The sequence below is a fragment of the Malus domestica genome, chromosome 09 (genome assembly GCF_042453785.1).
Source record: "Malus domestica chromosome 09, GDT2T_hap1".
NCBI lineage: Eukaryota > Viridiplantae > Streptophyta > Magnoliopsida > Rosales > Rosaceae > Malus > Malus domestica.
This window is the reverse complement of record NC_091669.1, coordinates 17,426,308-17,439,768: the sequence shown is the minus strand read 5'-3', so window position 1 is coordinate 17,439,768 and position 13,461 is coordinate 17,426,308. Positions and strand designations below refer to the sequence as shown.

Below are 13,461 nucleotides of genomic sequence, written 5' to 3'. Positions count from 1 at the left end.
GTCTTTCACACGTGCATAATAATGTGATTAAATTAGTTGTCAAATGATTGTTTTTTTTTTTTTTGAACAAATGATATTATTTACACTAAGGGGGAGGGGTGGGCTTAACCTTACAATGGATTAGCAATAATATGATTCAATAAGTTGTTTATTAAATACTATTTTCTCCATTCTTAATGTAAATTCAATAGAATATAGATGGAAATCAAAAAACTGATCTTATTATGTGAATTGTGTTGCTTTAATTGGTTTGTGAGGAATTTTTTCTAACATGATATCAGATTATTCATTTACTTCAAATATTTGACTTTCCTGTTATCAATTCACGCATATAAATATATTTAAAACATGTAAGTCTCACATAACATGCTGTGATTTAAAAAATGCATTCTACACGCGCGTGAACGCTTGCATGAACACGCACATGCATGAAGGTTAGTGTAAATAAAAAGAATGGAATGATCGGAAAATGAAAGTAACTGAACTAACAAATTGGTAAAGCCACAACACGTGCACGACGAAGAAGCCACAAAACAGAGGAACAAGGACACAAACATAAGGTATAACCTTTTGCTTTCATTCCCTTTCTCTTTGCACCAACTCAAAGGACCAAACCAATAAAACAAACACAAACATAAGGTATAACTTTTTGCTTTCTCTCCCTTTCCCTTTGCACCAACTCAAGGGACCAAACCAATAAAACAAAATCCTCAACTCAGAATATGATTCTCTTTCTAGCTATTCTCATTCACCTTCATCCCCTCTTTTCACATATTATTTTTTGTCTTATTATTTTTATAAAAAAATCAATATAAAATGTTGCGTAGCTAAACTGCAATCGTTTAAATAAAAGAGAAATAAAGAGAAGAAAGATTAGGAAATAAGAGAATCATCCTTCCCCCAACACACACACTCTCTCTCTCTCTTATACGCTTTCTTCAGTTTTACTTTTCGTAACACCCCACTAGACAAAACCAAAAGGAAAAACAAAACCAGTGGAACGAGTGACAGCCCCTTAAACCTCTCTCTCCCTCTCTCCCTCTCTCCCTCTCTAAATTTCATTCCTTTATTGAATGAATGAGAGCCGGCTCAAACTCGAGAGCAAAACAATTGAGGTGAGACAAGTGTGAACCGATCTGCTTTGCTTCCTTAAACGTATCCGGCATTGATTCATCCACATATTGCTCTCCTTTTTGCAACGCACATGGTACTAGATTTTCTCTCTCTCTCTCTCTCTCTCCTCTCTTTCTCTAACCATGTTGCATGTTTTTTCTTATTTGCCAAGATAATGGGAATTCAAGCCTTTGTGATTTGAATTTTGATCCCAAAACTTTCCTTTTTGTTGATTTGAGCCTTGTTGTTTGGAGAAATCCCATTTGGAAATGTACTTTTTGTTCCTAACTTTCTGATGTGATCTCGATCTTTTGTTGAATTTGGATGCGTTATGGGCCTCCCTTGTTGCATAAATTGGAAACCCCATGACGCAAAATCCAAATTTTCTTCACTTTTCTCATTGAAAGTGATTTTTCAGAATCTGGGGTGTACTTGTGTGATGATTTGAATCGAAAAAGAGGTTCTTTTGAATTTTTCATTGCGAAAACTACACAACCCTGAATTTGAATTTGAATTTAAATTTGAATTTTGTTGTGTTTGGTGGCAGTTGAATGCGATTAAGATTTGAATCAAGATGCAGTCAAGGGGAGTGGTGGCATTGGAGGAAGGCAAGGATCCTGCTACTACATTTAAATCCAGCCATGCCAGGGCCTTGCCGATGCGACTCGTTCAATTTCTTGTCATGTTTGTAGTTTTGGGTCTTGGGGTTTCGCTGTTGAGTATGCACTCGATTCGGTTTTTCCCTGTTCAGCATGTGGCTCCAACAGCACCTTCCACAATTAGGCCTTGCTTTGAAGAGCCGAGTAGTTTAGAAAGTCGGATTAGACCTCCATCTAATCTGTTGCACGCCATGAATGACACCGAGTTGATGTGGCTCGCTTCACATGCTCCTCAAATAAAGGAGTATCCGTTTAAGAGAGTTCCTAAAATTGCCTTCATGTTCTTAACCAAGGGACCATTGCCGATGGAGCCTCTTTGGGAGCGGTTTTTTAGAGGACACAAGGGGCTTTATTCGATCTATGTACATTCGTTGCCATCTTATAATGCCGATTTCTCACCTACATCAGTGTTTTACAAGAGACAAATCCCAAGCCAGGTAAATTTACTTTAATTGAATATGTTTCATGCATTTGGCCTGCTTGTTGTGAGTTGGTGCCCTATCTGTGGTTTAATATTTTCGTATGCTGCTTTTCACTTGCATTGTATGTCGAAAAATGATACTTTTGATTCTGTCAATCTAAAAGGTTTTGAGGACGAGCTCCTCCAGCTCATGTTGGATCGGACCATCCCATTTTACTCTATGATTTTGCAATCTTAAATTGCTAGTCATATTTTGTTTTACATCTGTAAGCTATTAACTTTCCCAACCATGATTAACCAAAAATACCTCGCCTGAATCATCTGCCAATTCTCCCCATGTTATGGTGTTGGTTTGGACCATTCCCTGCACAGCGTGCATTTTGCTTCCACGGTTCCACCTTGATCGATGTTAATGTACTGAAAGCGAGTATCTATTTTGAATAACTAATGCATTGATCAGTAGGGAACCTGTGGTTAGAAATAGTTTTCCCCGTTGGTTATCTACATCAATGGGCACCTGATTATCGATCATTGATGATACCTTCATATATATGCACAAACAGATATGTCATTCCTCTGTGGCTTTCTAAGCATAATTTTCAGAACAAACTTGTTCTCGTGTATTTAGACCTGTGACTATTTATATTCTATGATTCAGGTTGCCGAGTGGGGAGAGATGAGTATGTGCGAAGCTGAGAGGAGACTCTTAGCTAATGCATTGCTTGACATCTCAAATGAATGGTTTATCCTCCTTTCCGAGTCATGTATTCCTCTCTACAACTTGAGCATTGTCTATCACTACCTATCAAGATCCAGGTACAGCTTCATGGGTTCGTTTGATGAAAATGGGCCCTATGGGAGAGGACGTTATGACGGACGCATGGCCCCTTTGGTCAATCTCTCTGATTGGCGTAAGGGGTCTCAGTGGTTTGAGATTAAACGGGAACTTGCAGTTAGGATTGTTGGAGACACAACTTACTACCCTAAGTTCAAGGACTTCTGCAAACCAGCATGTTATGTGGATGAGCACTACTTCCAGACAATGCTTAGCATCGAGACTCCGCATCTTTTGGCAAACAGGACCCTTACCTATGTAGACTGGTCGAGGGGCGGTGCTCATCCGGCTACATTCGGCAAAGCTGATATTACAGAGGAGTTTTTCAAGAGGATTGGAAGTGATACATGTCTTTACAACAACCAGCCAACCTCACTCTGTTTCCTTTTTGCACGAAAGTTTGCCCCGAGTGCTTTGGAACCCCTGTTAGAATTAGCATCGAAAGTATTTGGGTTTTGACATATCATTGAGTTCTAATTGCGTGTTTGGAGCATGTGAGCGTAGCTGAGATGGATTACCTTTTTACCCAAATTCAATAGGGTTTTTGAAACTTCAATGTTAAAGCATATTGTATGTATAGAAAAATAGGGCTCAAAATTAGGATCTTACAAAATTTCTGGTACAATAATGATCGGTTTTTATATCTGGTTGATAGTTGATCGAATGTATTGCTTCTGAATCATACTTATTCAATAAATTTACTGCCTCCCATTTTTTCCCCCTTTCTAAAGACTTCATACACTTTTGCTTTCGTTAATCTTCTGATGCGGTTCCAAGTTAAATTTTGTGCTGCCGAAGATACCGTAGATTGTAGTACCAAGAATGCTCGTACACTAAACATTGCCCACTTTATTTGACAAATGTGAATTCAAAGTTACAGCGTTTGATGAAAACTAAATGTTGATACATGATTGTATAATTTACCGACGAATGAACCATGCAATGCACAGTTGCTGCAGTATGAAAATCCTTCAGTGAGTATGAAGACTAGGTAATGTTTGAACGAAGGAATTGGTCAATCAGCCTGTTATAATTCATCATGGTGTTCTCGTTCTGGCAAAGGAACTTCCTGTTGAAACTCGAGCAAATACCTCGCAGCGAAAGAAGCATGGAGTGCAGCACCATAAGGAAGTGCATCTTCGTTGATACGGAAGTAGGGTGAATGCGGCATAGGCAGGGGTCCAAGTGCATCATCTGCCATTCCAAGGAAGGAAAAGTATCCAGGTATTGCCTCTTGGTAGTATGCAAAATCCTCGGATCCCATCCACCGTTGATGGTCCTTGACCTTTTCGAAGCCAAGCATATCTCCAGCTACGTTTCTGAAGTGTTCGCGCAAGTCCTTATGGTTTACGGTCGGTGGGGACAAAGGTTTCTCATCTTCAAAGAAATTGACAGTTGCGAGGCACCTGTGTACCGATGCTTGTCCTGTTATAACCTGGTAAAAGAAGAACATCATGTTATCATTATACAAATAATTAATTAACCGATAAGAAGTGATTAACATACATATTACATGAGCAATGTTAACTGTTTTACCTGCTTAATCCGCTGCTTGAGTTGCATTAGGCTTTCCGTTGTAAATGCACGGAAAGTTCCATCTATTTTGACAGAATCTGGAATAACATTGAATGCATCACCTCCTTGAAATTTTCCAACAGTGATTACCTGAACATATAATGTCGTACCCAGTGCACAAGGCTCCCGCTTTACGCAGGGTCTGGGAGAGGTGAGTGATTACCTGAACATATATGCTTTCAAATTAGTTAACAAGAGTTCTTAAAAGAGAAACACCTTTCCAATTATTTTCCATATCGCAAAATCTCAATTCTATACAACCGAAGACTGTAAAGCAATGCAGTTATGGTGGTTTCAGACAGTCACCGTAGTAGACAACCGGTTGAACAATGCTGCACTAACTAGTGCTTGCAGTCATTTGATCGGGAAATGAATCTAAAATAGGTCCCGACTAAACTGTCATTGTTTAACGCAAGCAAAGCAACGAGCAGTAAGCGCTGAGCAATGCCCATTATATTTCAATCAGGTGAGTGTAGATTTTCAGCGAGAAAGGACAAGTGTAAACAACCTGTACAGAAACCAAATAAGGAATGAATACCCATTGTATTAAGATTAGAGTGGAAATGAGGGGTTTTACCTGCAAGTCGAGTGGATCAGCTTCACGCGAGACAAGATGTTGCAAGCTGACAATCACATTAGAAGCTGCCAGGATCGGGTCAACCGCGTGGTGAGGAAGGGCTGCATGACCACCTTTTCCACTTATTGTCGCTTCAAAGAAGCCAGCACCAGCTAAAAAGGGACCAGGTCTGGAGGCCACTTCAGCAATAGGTACGTGGTTTGCAACATGCAACCCAAAAATAGCACTAACATTCTCTAATGCTCCACCAGCTATCATTTTCTTAGCCCCTGCTCCTCCTTCCTCCGCCGGTTGAAATACAAGAACAACTGTTCCCTGTTGATGTTGAAACAAATATAAAAAAAAGTTACGACCTTATGAGAATCATAAAACTCACATTACGCTTTCCAGTCACGAAACCAAACGTGAAAATGGCAATGTGGGGGGCAAACGATTTGTCTAATCCTGCAAGCGAATTCTTATTTATGCATACTCAGATCATACACCATAGACATCATAAAGCTGTTAAATTTTACCTGCAAATCTTGCTCATGCTCTTTAAGGATCTTTGCTGCACCAAGAAGCATTGCAACGTGAGCATCATGCCCACAAGCATGCATTTTCCCTGCATTTTTACTCTTGTGCACCCACTCCACCATTTCCTATAAATACAAAATCCCATCAATCAAATTATAAATTAATTAGTCTATCAATAACAAAAACTCTTATCTACACAATCTACACATCCAAACCTGCATGGTCAGAGCATCCATATCAGCTCTGATTGCAACGAAAGGCGGTTTTTGGGTGCCAATGAAGCCTACAACACCAGTAACCCCAACTGGATGTTTATATTCAATACTCATTTGATCCAATTCTGCTCTGATCAGCTCACTGGTCTCAAATTCCTCATAACCCAGTTCTGGGTTTGCATGTATTTTCCTCCTGATTCCCACCATCCAATCAAACACCTGGGGGTTCTGGGCAAAACTGAGCAACTTCTTATGGATTTCTGAGACCCCATTTGAGCTCAGAGAGGAATCTGATAGCACAGTTACTGGAACAACAAACACAGAAAGAACTAAAACCAGAGGGAGTTTCATGCATAACTTCATGATGAAAGCATAAGAGAGAGTGAAGAAAAAACCAAATATATGAGAAGAAAACTGATGGATTCTTTGTGCTGCTGAGTACTGACCAGGTTGTGCAGTCAAAACTGCAAACCCACCTGCTGAATCTTCTAATTTTTCGCACGATTTAGTACCATTTTATTGTTATGGCAAATGTATCTGTACGTGTTAAGAAGAAAATATCAATTGGTCTCAAGCAGCCATCAAATCTAGTTTTGCCACTTCCTTGGCGTGATGAAGAATCTCTCTTTACCTAAATGCCTAAATAATGACGTGAAGAACGATCTCTATCCCTAAATGGCTAAATAATATTGGATTTTGGAGGATTTTGTTGGAGTTTAAGAATCTAACATTGAGACATCTTTGTGCCAATCTTTGTCCTGCCATGGCACGTTTAGGATGTAGGATAACCAGGAGAAGCAAGGACTTGGCTGGAAAAAAGTAGAGCCCATAAGAACTCCTTCGCACGCTATGCAGCATGCGAAATTCTTTGAAGATCAAGTGTAGCCCCGTACTACTGATTTTTAGCAGTTCGAAGCAGGTGATGAGTCTGAGAGTGGCGGGGCCAGATTGCAGATGGTCATGTCATATCTAACCAAGATGCCCTTCAACAACCACTATGTCTAGTGAGATTTTTCTTCACTTAAAAATGAAAGGTCTTATGTTCAAATCTCGTGGATCACAAATTTAACACCAAATTAGGTTGTTCATTGTGTGCCTTAGCTGAACTCCCTCTTCCCCTATTGTAAAAATATTGATGTGCTAAAAAAAAAAAAAAAAGATGCCCTTCACACACTACTAACACTTGATATAAAAATATTAAAAAATTAAAAGAGTATAAGAGAAGTAATTTGGAATGTGTGAATATAATCTATATTCTTCTTTCCTTCTATTTTTTTGGACTAAATTTTGTGCTAAAAAGCAAAAACAATCAAGTGTGAAGGAAAACATTGAAGATCGGGAAGCGTAGAGAGCAAAATCTTTTGGGTTTTGAGTCTTTGGATTTGTTTTGCTAAAAGTTATATTCGTTAAAGGTATATTAGTACTTTTATATTAACCTTTTGTTATAAATTTTAAAAGTTAGCTATAATTCTATATGAAATTCAAATTTTGATTATTTTTCCAAATTGCCCTAGATCAAGGTACCAAGGATGGATTATAGTATGGGGGTATAAGTCGCTAGGCTCGGGAAGGGCGGCCAGAGTATTGGAGCATGGTTCCCACAGACTTTGTAGTTATTCAGAAGGCCTTGGTGCCGTTTCAAAACGGCTTGACATTCACCTTTGCTTCGCACCCTGGTTAGAGGAAGATTGTAGAGTGGAAATGGGAACTTTACTTGGTTTTAAATTGAAAGAAATTGAAGAAATCGGTCACGACCGAGAAGAAGAGTGGAGAGTTTTTGCTGAAAAGTTCAACATCTTCTTGAAAGATTTTGTGGATATTTGAGAAATCAAACGAAGAGATTCGACGATATTTAAGATATCTCGGAATTACCCAACTATTGAAAATGGATCGTCACGTTTCAAGAGCAGTAGATCCGACAACTAAATTTAATTAGAGAAAGAATGGACAGAACTTTGTTTTTTGCGCGCACGCAACTAAAACAATCCTCATCATTATGATATTGAAGGCACGTTTCATGAGGTAGTGTGCTCGAATATGGATCACCTCAATGTTCAAGAAGTTTGCTAGGAATGAAGCCAAGATGCCAGGTGTTTGAAGAAAGAAAATGGTACTTATTCTGATTTACTCCGGAAGGCATGGTTTCTGGGTAACTATCCATCATCAAGACGTACAATCTTGAGAGTCATGCCGTAAATGTCGCAATAATGAAAATGTCTTAGTTGCATGTCCATGGAGAACGAGGAATTGTCTTTTACTTTCCCAATTGACTTCAACGTCGAACTCATTGATCTCAATGCGAGATGATCTGGATTCAACTCCATTGATTTTAGGGAGCTTTAATTAAAAGGGTTTGGACCAACAAATATTTAACTAAAAGCCATCCCAAAATATTATTTAACCAAAATGGCTCAAAGTTCAATAAAAAAACCATCCTCTTCTCACCTTTCTCGGGCTTAAGCGGTGCAAGCTTTGCACAAAACTTTTCACTTGGGTTTTTTCAACTTCTCCAACAACGGCGACCCCAACAACAACATCTTCGGTGTCGAGTTTGATGTCTTCGAAAACCAAGAGTTCCAGGATCCTGACAACAACCATGTTGGTTTGGACATCAACTCTCTTACGTCTTGTTGATGCACAAAACCGGAGGTCTTGGAACAACGTAAATCCGACCGTGAATCTGCATGAAATGTAAATAACACAAAATGTATCGTGGTTCACCCCAAGGTTTGGGCTACGTCCACACTGATATTGTATTTCTCTGTTTGTGAGGGAGAGAGATGGAGAGAGCTTCTGAGAGTCAGAGCTTTGAGAGGATGAGGGGTTAGGTCTAAGAATTGGCCTCCCTATATTGTGAGCGTGATGAGTCCTTTTATAGAATAATGACTCCTCACTTATTACATATTTACCCCTTCCCTTATTACATAATTACATTTGAGTCCCTCGAGTATTTATACGAGGTCTAAATATGGAGGACCTAAGTATGGTACAAACAGTAGTCCCCCAAGTCTTCAGTCAAGAGAGTCTTTTGGTTGGAGACTTGAAATTTAGTCCATGTATGGGCCGAAGTAACTAAATGTCGTCTAGAGCTGAATACTCAATATGAGGCGGCGTTCAATGTGAAATAAGGCTCAACTAGATGTAGCACATGTTGCGAGGCTGCTCGGCTTTTGGCTTATGTTGCCTTGGTTAGCTCGGCTTGTGGCGTTTGAAGGTGAGGGAGTCCCTTTTATAGAATAAAGCCTCGCTCCTCAATACATAAATGATGGGCTAGAGTTGATGCTCGCAGCGAGGCGGTTGCTCAGTAGGCGGCGATGCTCTCTAATGATGGTGAGGGAGTCCCTTTTATAGAATAAGGGCTCGCTCCTCAATACATGAATAATGTGCTAGAGTTGATGCTCTCTAACGATGGTAAGGGAGTCTCTTTTATAGAATAAGGGCTCGCTCCTCAATACATAAATATGGGCTAGATTTGATGCTCTTTAATGGTGGTGAGGGAGTCCCTTTTATAGAATAAGGGCTCGCTCCTCAATACATAAGTAATGGGTTATGAGTGATGCTCGCGGCGAGGTAGTTGCTTAGCAGGCGGCAATGCTCTCTAATGAAGGTGATGGAGTCCCTTTTATAGAATAAGAGCTCGCTCCTCAATATATAAGTGATGGTCGCGGCGAGGCGGTTGCTCAGCTGGCGGTGATGCTTTCTAATGAAGGTGAGGGAGTCCCTTTTATAAAATAAGGGCTCGCTCCTTAGTACATGAATAATGGATGCTCTCTAATGAAAGTGAGGGAGTCCCTTTTATAGAATAAGGGCTCGCTTCTTAATACATAAGTGATGGGTTAAGTCCCCTGAGTATTTTTCATGAGGCCCAGTTGAGGCCCAATATGTGGTACATAATGTAGTCCCCCCAAGTCTTCGGTCAATAGAGTATGTTGGCTGGAGATTTCAAATTGAATCCATGTATGGGCCGAAATGGTGGTTGTTCGGAGGCGGTATTTGTATACCCTGCACTGAAGCTTTATAGTTGAAGCTTGCAAGTGAAGCTTTGAAGCTAGAGCTCTGTAAATGAAGCTTTCGAAGCTAGAGTTTTTGTAAATAAAGCTTTTGAAGCTGTAGCTTTGTAAATGAAGCTTTTGAAGCTAGAGCTTTTGTAAATGAAGCTTTTGAAGCTAGAGCTTTGTAAATGAAGCTTTTGAAACTAGAGCTCTGTAAATGAAGCTTTTGAAGCTAGAGCTTTTGTAAATGAAGCTTTTGAAGCTGATTGACATGAGTGATGCTCATGAATGTTTATGTTGATTGATATGAGTGATGCTCATGGATGTTGACATGAGTGATGCTCATGAATGTTTATGTATGATTGATATGAGTAATGCTCATGAATGTTTATGTATGATTGACATGAGTAATGCGAATGTTTATGTATGATTGACATGAGTAATGCTCATGTATAAATTGGGAGTACTAGACGTACTTTTGATCACCTGGTTGGTGGTAATAGCGGCAGGTTGCCAAATAATTGTGGAGTACTGGGCGTACTTTTGATCACCTGGTTGGTGGTAATAGTGGCAGGTTGCCGAATAATTGTGGAGTACTGGGCGTACTGTTGATCGCCTGGTTAGAGCTATTTTGGGCTTATGGGCCTTCGCCCTCTACACAATATTCCAGCCCATTTATTTTGGGCTTTGCCCTTTTTTTTTCTTTTCCCACTGATGGGGTTTATACAGATATCTCCGAAAGATACGAAAAATAAATTACATAATTCAAAAATAAATAAAGTAAATCACATCATTCTAGTGGGATGTTTATTCCTTGATTTTGTGTTTCTGCTTTGCTTTTGTTTTTTCCCACTCCATTTCTTTCTCTTTTTCTCTTTTCCTTTTGCTTTCCACTGTATCTCTGTCTCTGTCTCTTAGCGAAACTGGAGGGCTAACTCCACTTGCTTTTCTTGGACAGCTAGTCCTGAGTCGGACCCTTTGACCCGACATTGCAGTAGATTTGCATCGAAAACAGAGGATCCCACCTGCTTGCCTGTACACCATATAATTGCATGTTGTTCGGATATGGGCACATGCAAGCTTTGCATAGTTGCAGTAGATAATTGCAGTGGAGATAATATATATAACAGGTGAGTGCATGGTTGGAGTTCGTGGAGGACCCGTTGGTGGTGCCTGTGCCACTGCTAGTGGATGATTGCTTTTGCCTGTTTTTTGCTAATGGTGTCTCTTTCTTTTTGAGTTGGTGGTCGACACATTAATTTGTCAGATAAAAAACTTCTTATCTTCTTTCATCAGCTTTCTTTGTCCACCACGACATTGAACCTCAGCTTCCATGATATGGGTCCTTCTGAAAAGCAATTTGGGATTGATTGTAACCACCCCTTCTACCCCAGTCACCAACTACCAAAAAGCTGAGTGAGCTATCAGGTTTCACAGGGTGCTCACATCGCTGAAGCTCCACCGTCAACACAGGAACAAACCTTAGCTCCATTAAATGAATCTCATTGTACCTGAATTATGCCTTTTATCTTCCAAACTCCATGAGTATACACCAAAACATGTGAATCATCGGGATGTAGTGTTTTGACCTCCTTCCTGACCTCCTCAACTCCCGCATTGTGATCAGTGGACATGCATTCTGCCACTACTGGACTCTTTTTACCATCTGAAACTCTCCGGCCAAGGACTGCTCTCTAGTCCCCCAGATTGGCTACATACAGAACATCATTTGATATTGCTCACAGAAGGCAACACGACCCAACGGAAGCGATTTGGGGCATCATCGGCAAAGATCGCTTCACCAAACGTAAAAAATCCTTCTCGGTGACGCTGAATGCCTTTTTTATCACATCTGGTGACAACCCACCTTGCTTCGGGACTGCCATGGCCGTCATATACACCAACATACGTCGCAGAGGGCGAGGTGAAGACCTGACCTTGATCCTCTAAATTCGAATTGGCCTGAACCACAACAATCGAGTAGTCACCAGAGGCGTGGGGCTTCAAGTCCATGTGCCAAAGCCCATCTCCACCGCCTTCAGCACCAAATCGCAACCCCAGACAACGCTCGAGCGGCCTGTAGCACGAGCGCAGCATACTATCTCAGTTCGTCGTCTCCGTCCGTGGGTTCTGGGTTGCGTTTCGATTTGAATTTTCTGTAGTCGTTGCGTTTGAATTTGATGAGCAGATGACTGAAATTCGAGAGATTTTGAGAGAGAGAAAGGCTGTGACTATTTTTCTGTGTAGGTTAGTGATAGGAGAGAGAAAAAAGGAATGTGACTGTGTTTCCATCAATGCCGCCATGACCGGGAGCCAAAGCGGAAGACATGGATTTTGCAGTGACTATGCAGGTGTTTGGTTCTTGGGTTTCTGCAGGTTTTGCAGATTCACGGTGGAGGTGAAAAAATGAAAGAGAACAGACATAACTTTTCGTGTCGATTCCTACAAATGGTGCCAAATGTTGATGCACAAAACCAGAGGTCTTGGAACAACGTAAATCCAACCGTGAATCTGCATGAAATGTAAATAACAAAAAATGTATCGTGGTTCACCCCAAGGTTTAGGCTACGTCCACACTGATATTGTATTTCTCTGTTTGTGAGGGAGAGAGATGGAGAGAGCTTCTGAGAGTTAGAGCTTTGAGAGGATAAGGGATTAGGCCTAAGAATTGGCCCCCCCATATTGTGAGGGTGAGGAGTCCTTTTATAGAATAAGGGCTCCTCACTTATTACATATTTGCCCATTCCTTTATTACATAATTACATTTGAGTCCCCCGAGTATTTATACGAGGTCTAAATACGGAGGCCCTAAGTATGGTACAAACACGTTTAATGCTTCGAGCACCACTGGTATTAGAGTGGCGAACTTGATCAAGATTTCAACGAGTTGAAGCTCAACAATGGAATTAACTATCAAGTGTGGATTGATTTTATGGGCTTGAGAATTAACGTGACCATGGCTCGTGCCGACGTGGCAAAAACAACCAAATCGAATTCCTTTATTTCAAAAACAACCAAATCAAAGTTCAAATCAAAGTTGAAAAATGAAGCATTTATCGGAACAAAGCAACCGAACACAAGTTCAAAGAAGTTTAATGGCAGAAACTGGTGAAAAAGTGTCTCAAAAAAAAAAAAGAACCAAAACATAAAACTGTTTCTGGAGAACCCAAAACATACTATTTCTGGAAAAAAAAAATCAGATACAGTGTTTGTTTTGTCTAGCATAAATAAACACTGTATCTGGAAAGAGAAGAACCAAAATTCAGAAACAATGACTTAAATTCCAGAAACAGTGACTTAATTTAAAAAATAGTGACTTAGATTCTAGAAACAGTCTATGTTTTAACCTTTGACTGTTTCTTTTCTTTCATGCATTAGTTGATTATATTTAAGAAACAAGTTGCTTAATTTGCTTTGATTCCAAATACAGTGAATTTCACTATTTCTTTTCTAGCTTACATTTAAGAAACAGTATGTCTATTTCATTTGGATCCAGAAACAGTGACTTAGATTCCAGAAACAGTGTTACTTAAAATCCAGAGACAATTTAATTTTTAC

At 40.0% G+C, this 13,461-nt stretch overlaps 2 protein-coding genes and 1 pseudogene across 5 annotated transcripts; 1 reads left to right on the top strand and 2 right to left on the bottom strand.

The window, feature by feature from the left end:
- The first annotated feature begins 673 nt into the window (after positions 1 to 673).
- On the top strand, positions 674 to 3,750 carry LOC103443716 (glycosyltransferase BC10-like). Of its 2 annotated transcripts, none has more exons than XM_008382605.4 (3): positions 674 to 1,207; positions 1,661 to 2,209; positions 2,852 to 3,750. In XM_008382605.4, the coding sequence occupies exons 2-3, from the start codon at positions 1,688 to 1,690 to the stop codon at positions 3,485 to 3,487; spliced, it is 1,158 nt and encodes a 385-aa protein (XP_008380827.3). In that variant the 5' UTR covers positions 674 to 1,207; positions 1,661 to 1,687; the 3' UTR covers positions 3,488 to 3,750. The 2 variants fall into 2 exon arrangements, with proteins under 2 accessions (XP_008380827.3, XP_008380829.3); XM_008382607.4 differs by lacking the exon at positions 674 to 1,207 and adding an exon at positions 1,372 to 1,573.
- A 107-nt stretch (positions 3,751 to 3,857) lies between these two features.
- Positions 3,858 to 6,510, bottom strand: LOC103443715 (IAA-amino acid hydrolase ILR1-like 4). 3 transcript variants are annotated; one of them, XM_029108313.2, is made up of 6 exons: positions 6,307 to 6,510; positions 5,912 to 6,216; positions 5,696 to 5,821; positions 5,181 to 5,495; positions 4,565 to 4,693; positions 3,858 to 4,463 (listed from the first exon to the last, which is right to left on the bottom strand). In XM_029108313.2, the coding sequence occupies exons 2-6, from the start codon at positions 6,116 to 6,118 to the stop codon at positions 4,056 to 4,058; spliced, it is 1,185 nt and encodes a 394-aa protein (XP_028964146.2). In that variant the 5' UTR covers positions 6,119 to 6,216; positions 6,307 to 6,510; the 3' UTR covers positions 3,858 to 4,055. The 3 variants fall into 3 exon arrangements, with proteins under 3 accessions (XP_028964146.2, XP_070661568.1, XP_008380826.3); XM_070805467.1 differs by having other exon boundaries at positions 6,358 to 6,507; XM_008382604.4 differs by having other exon boundaries at positions 5,912 to 6,506.
- Positions 6,511 to 10,578: 4,068 nt separating this feature from the next.
- LOC139188047 (probable protein phosphatase 2C 63) lies at positions 10,579 to 12,567 on the bottom strand (annotated as a pseudogene).
- Positions 12,568 to 13,461: the final 894 nt, after the last annotated feature.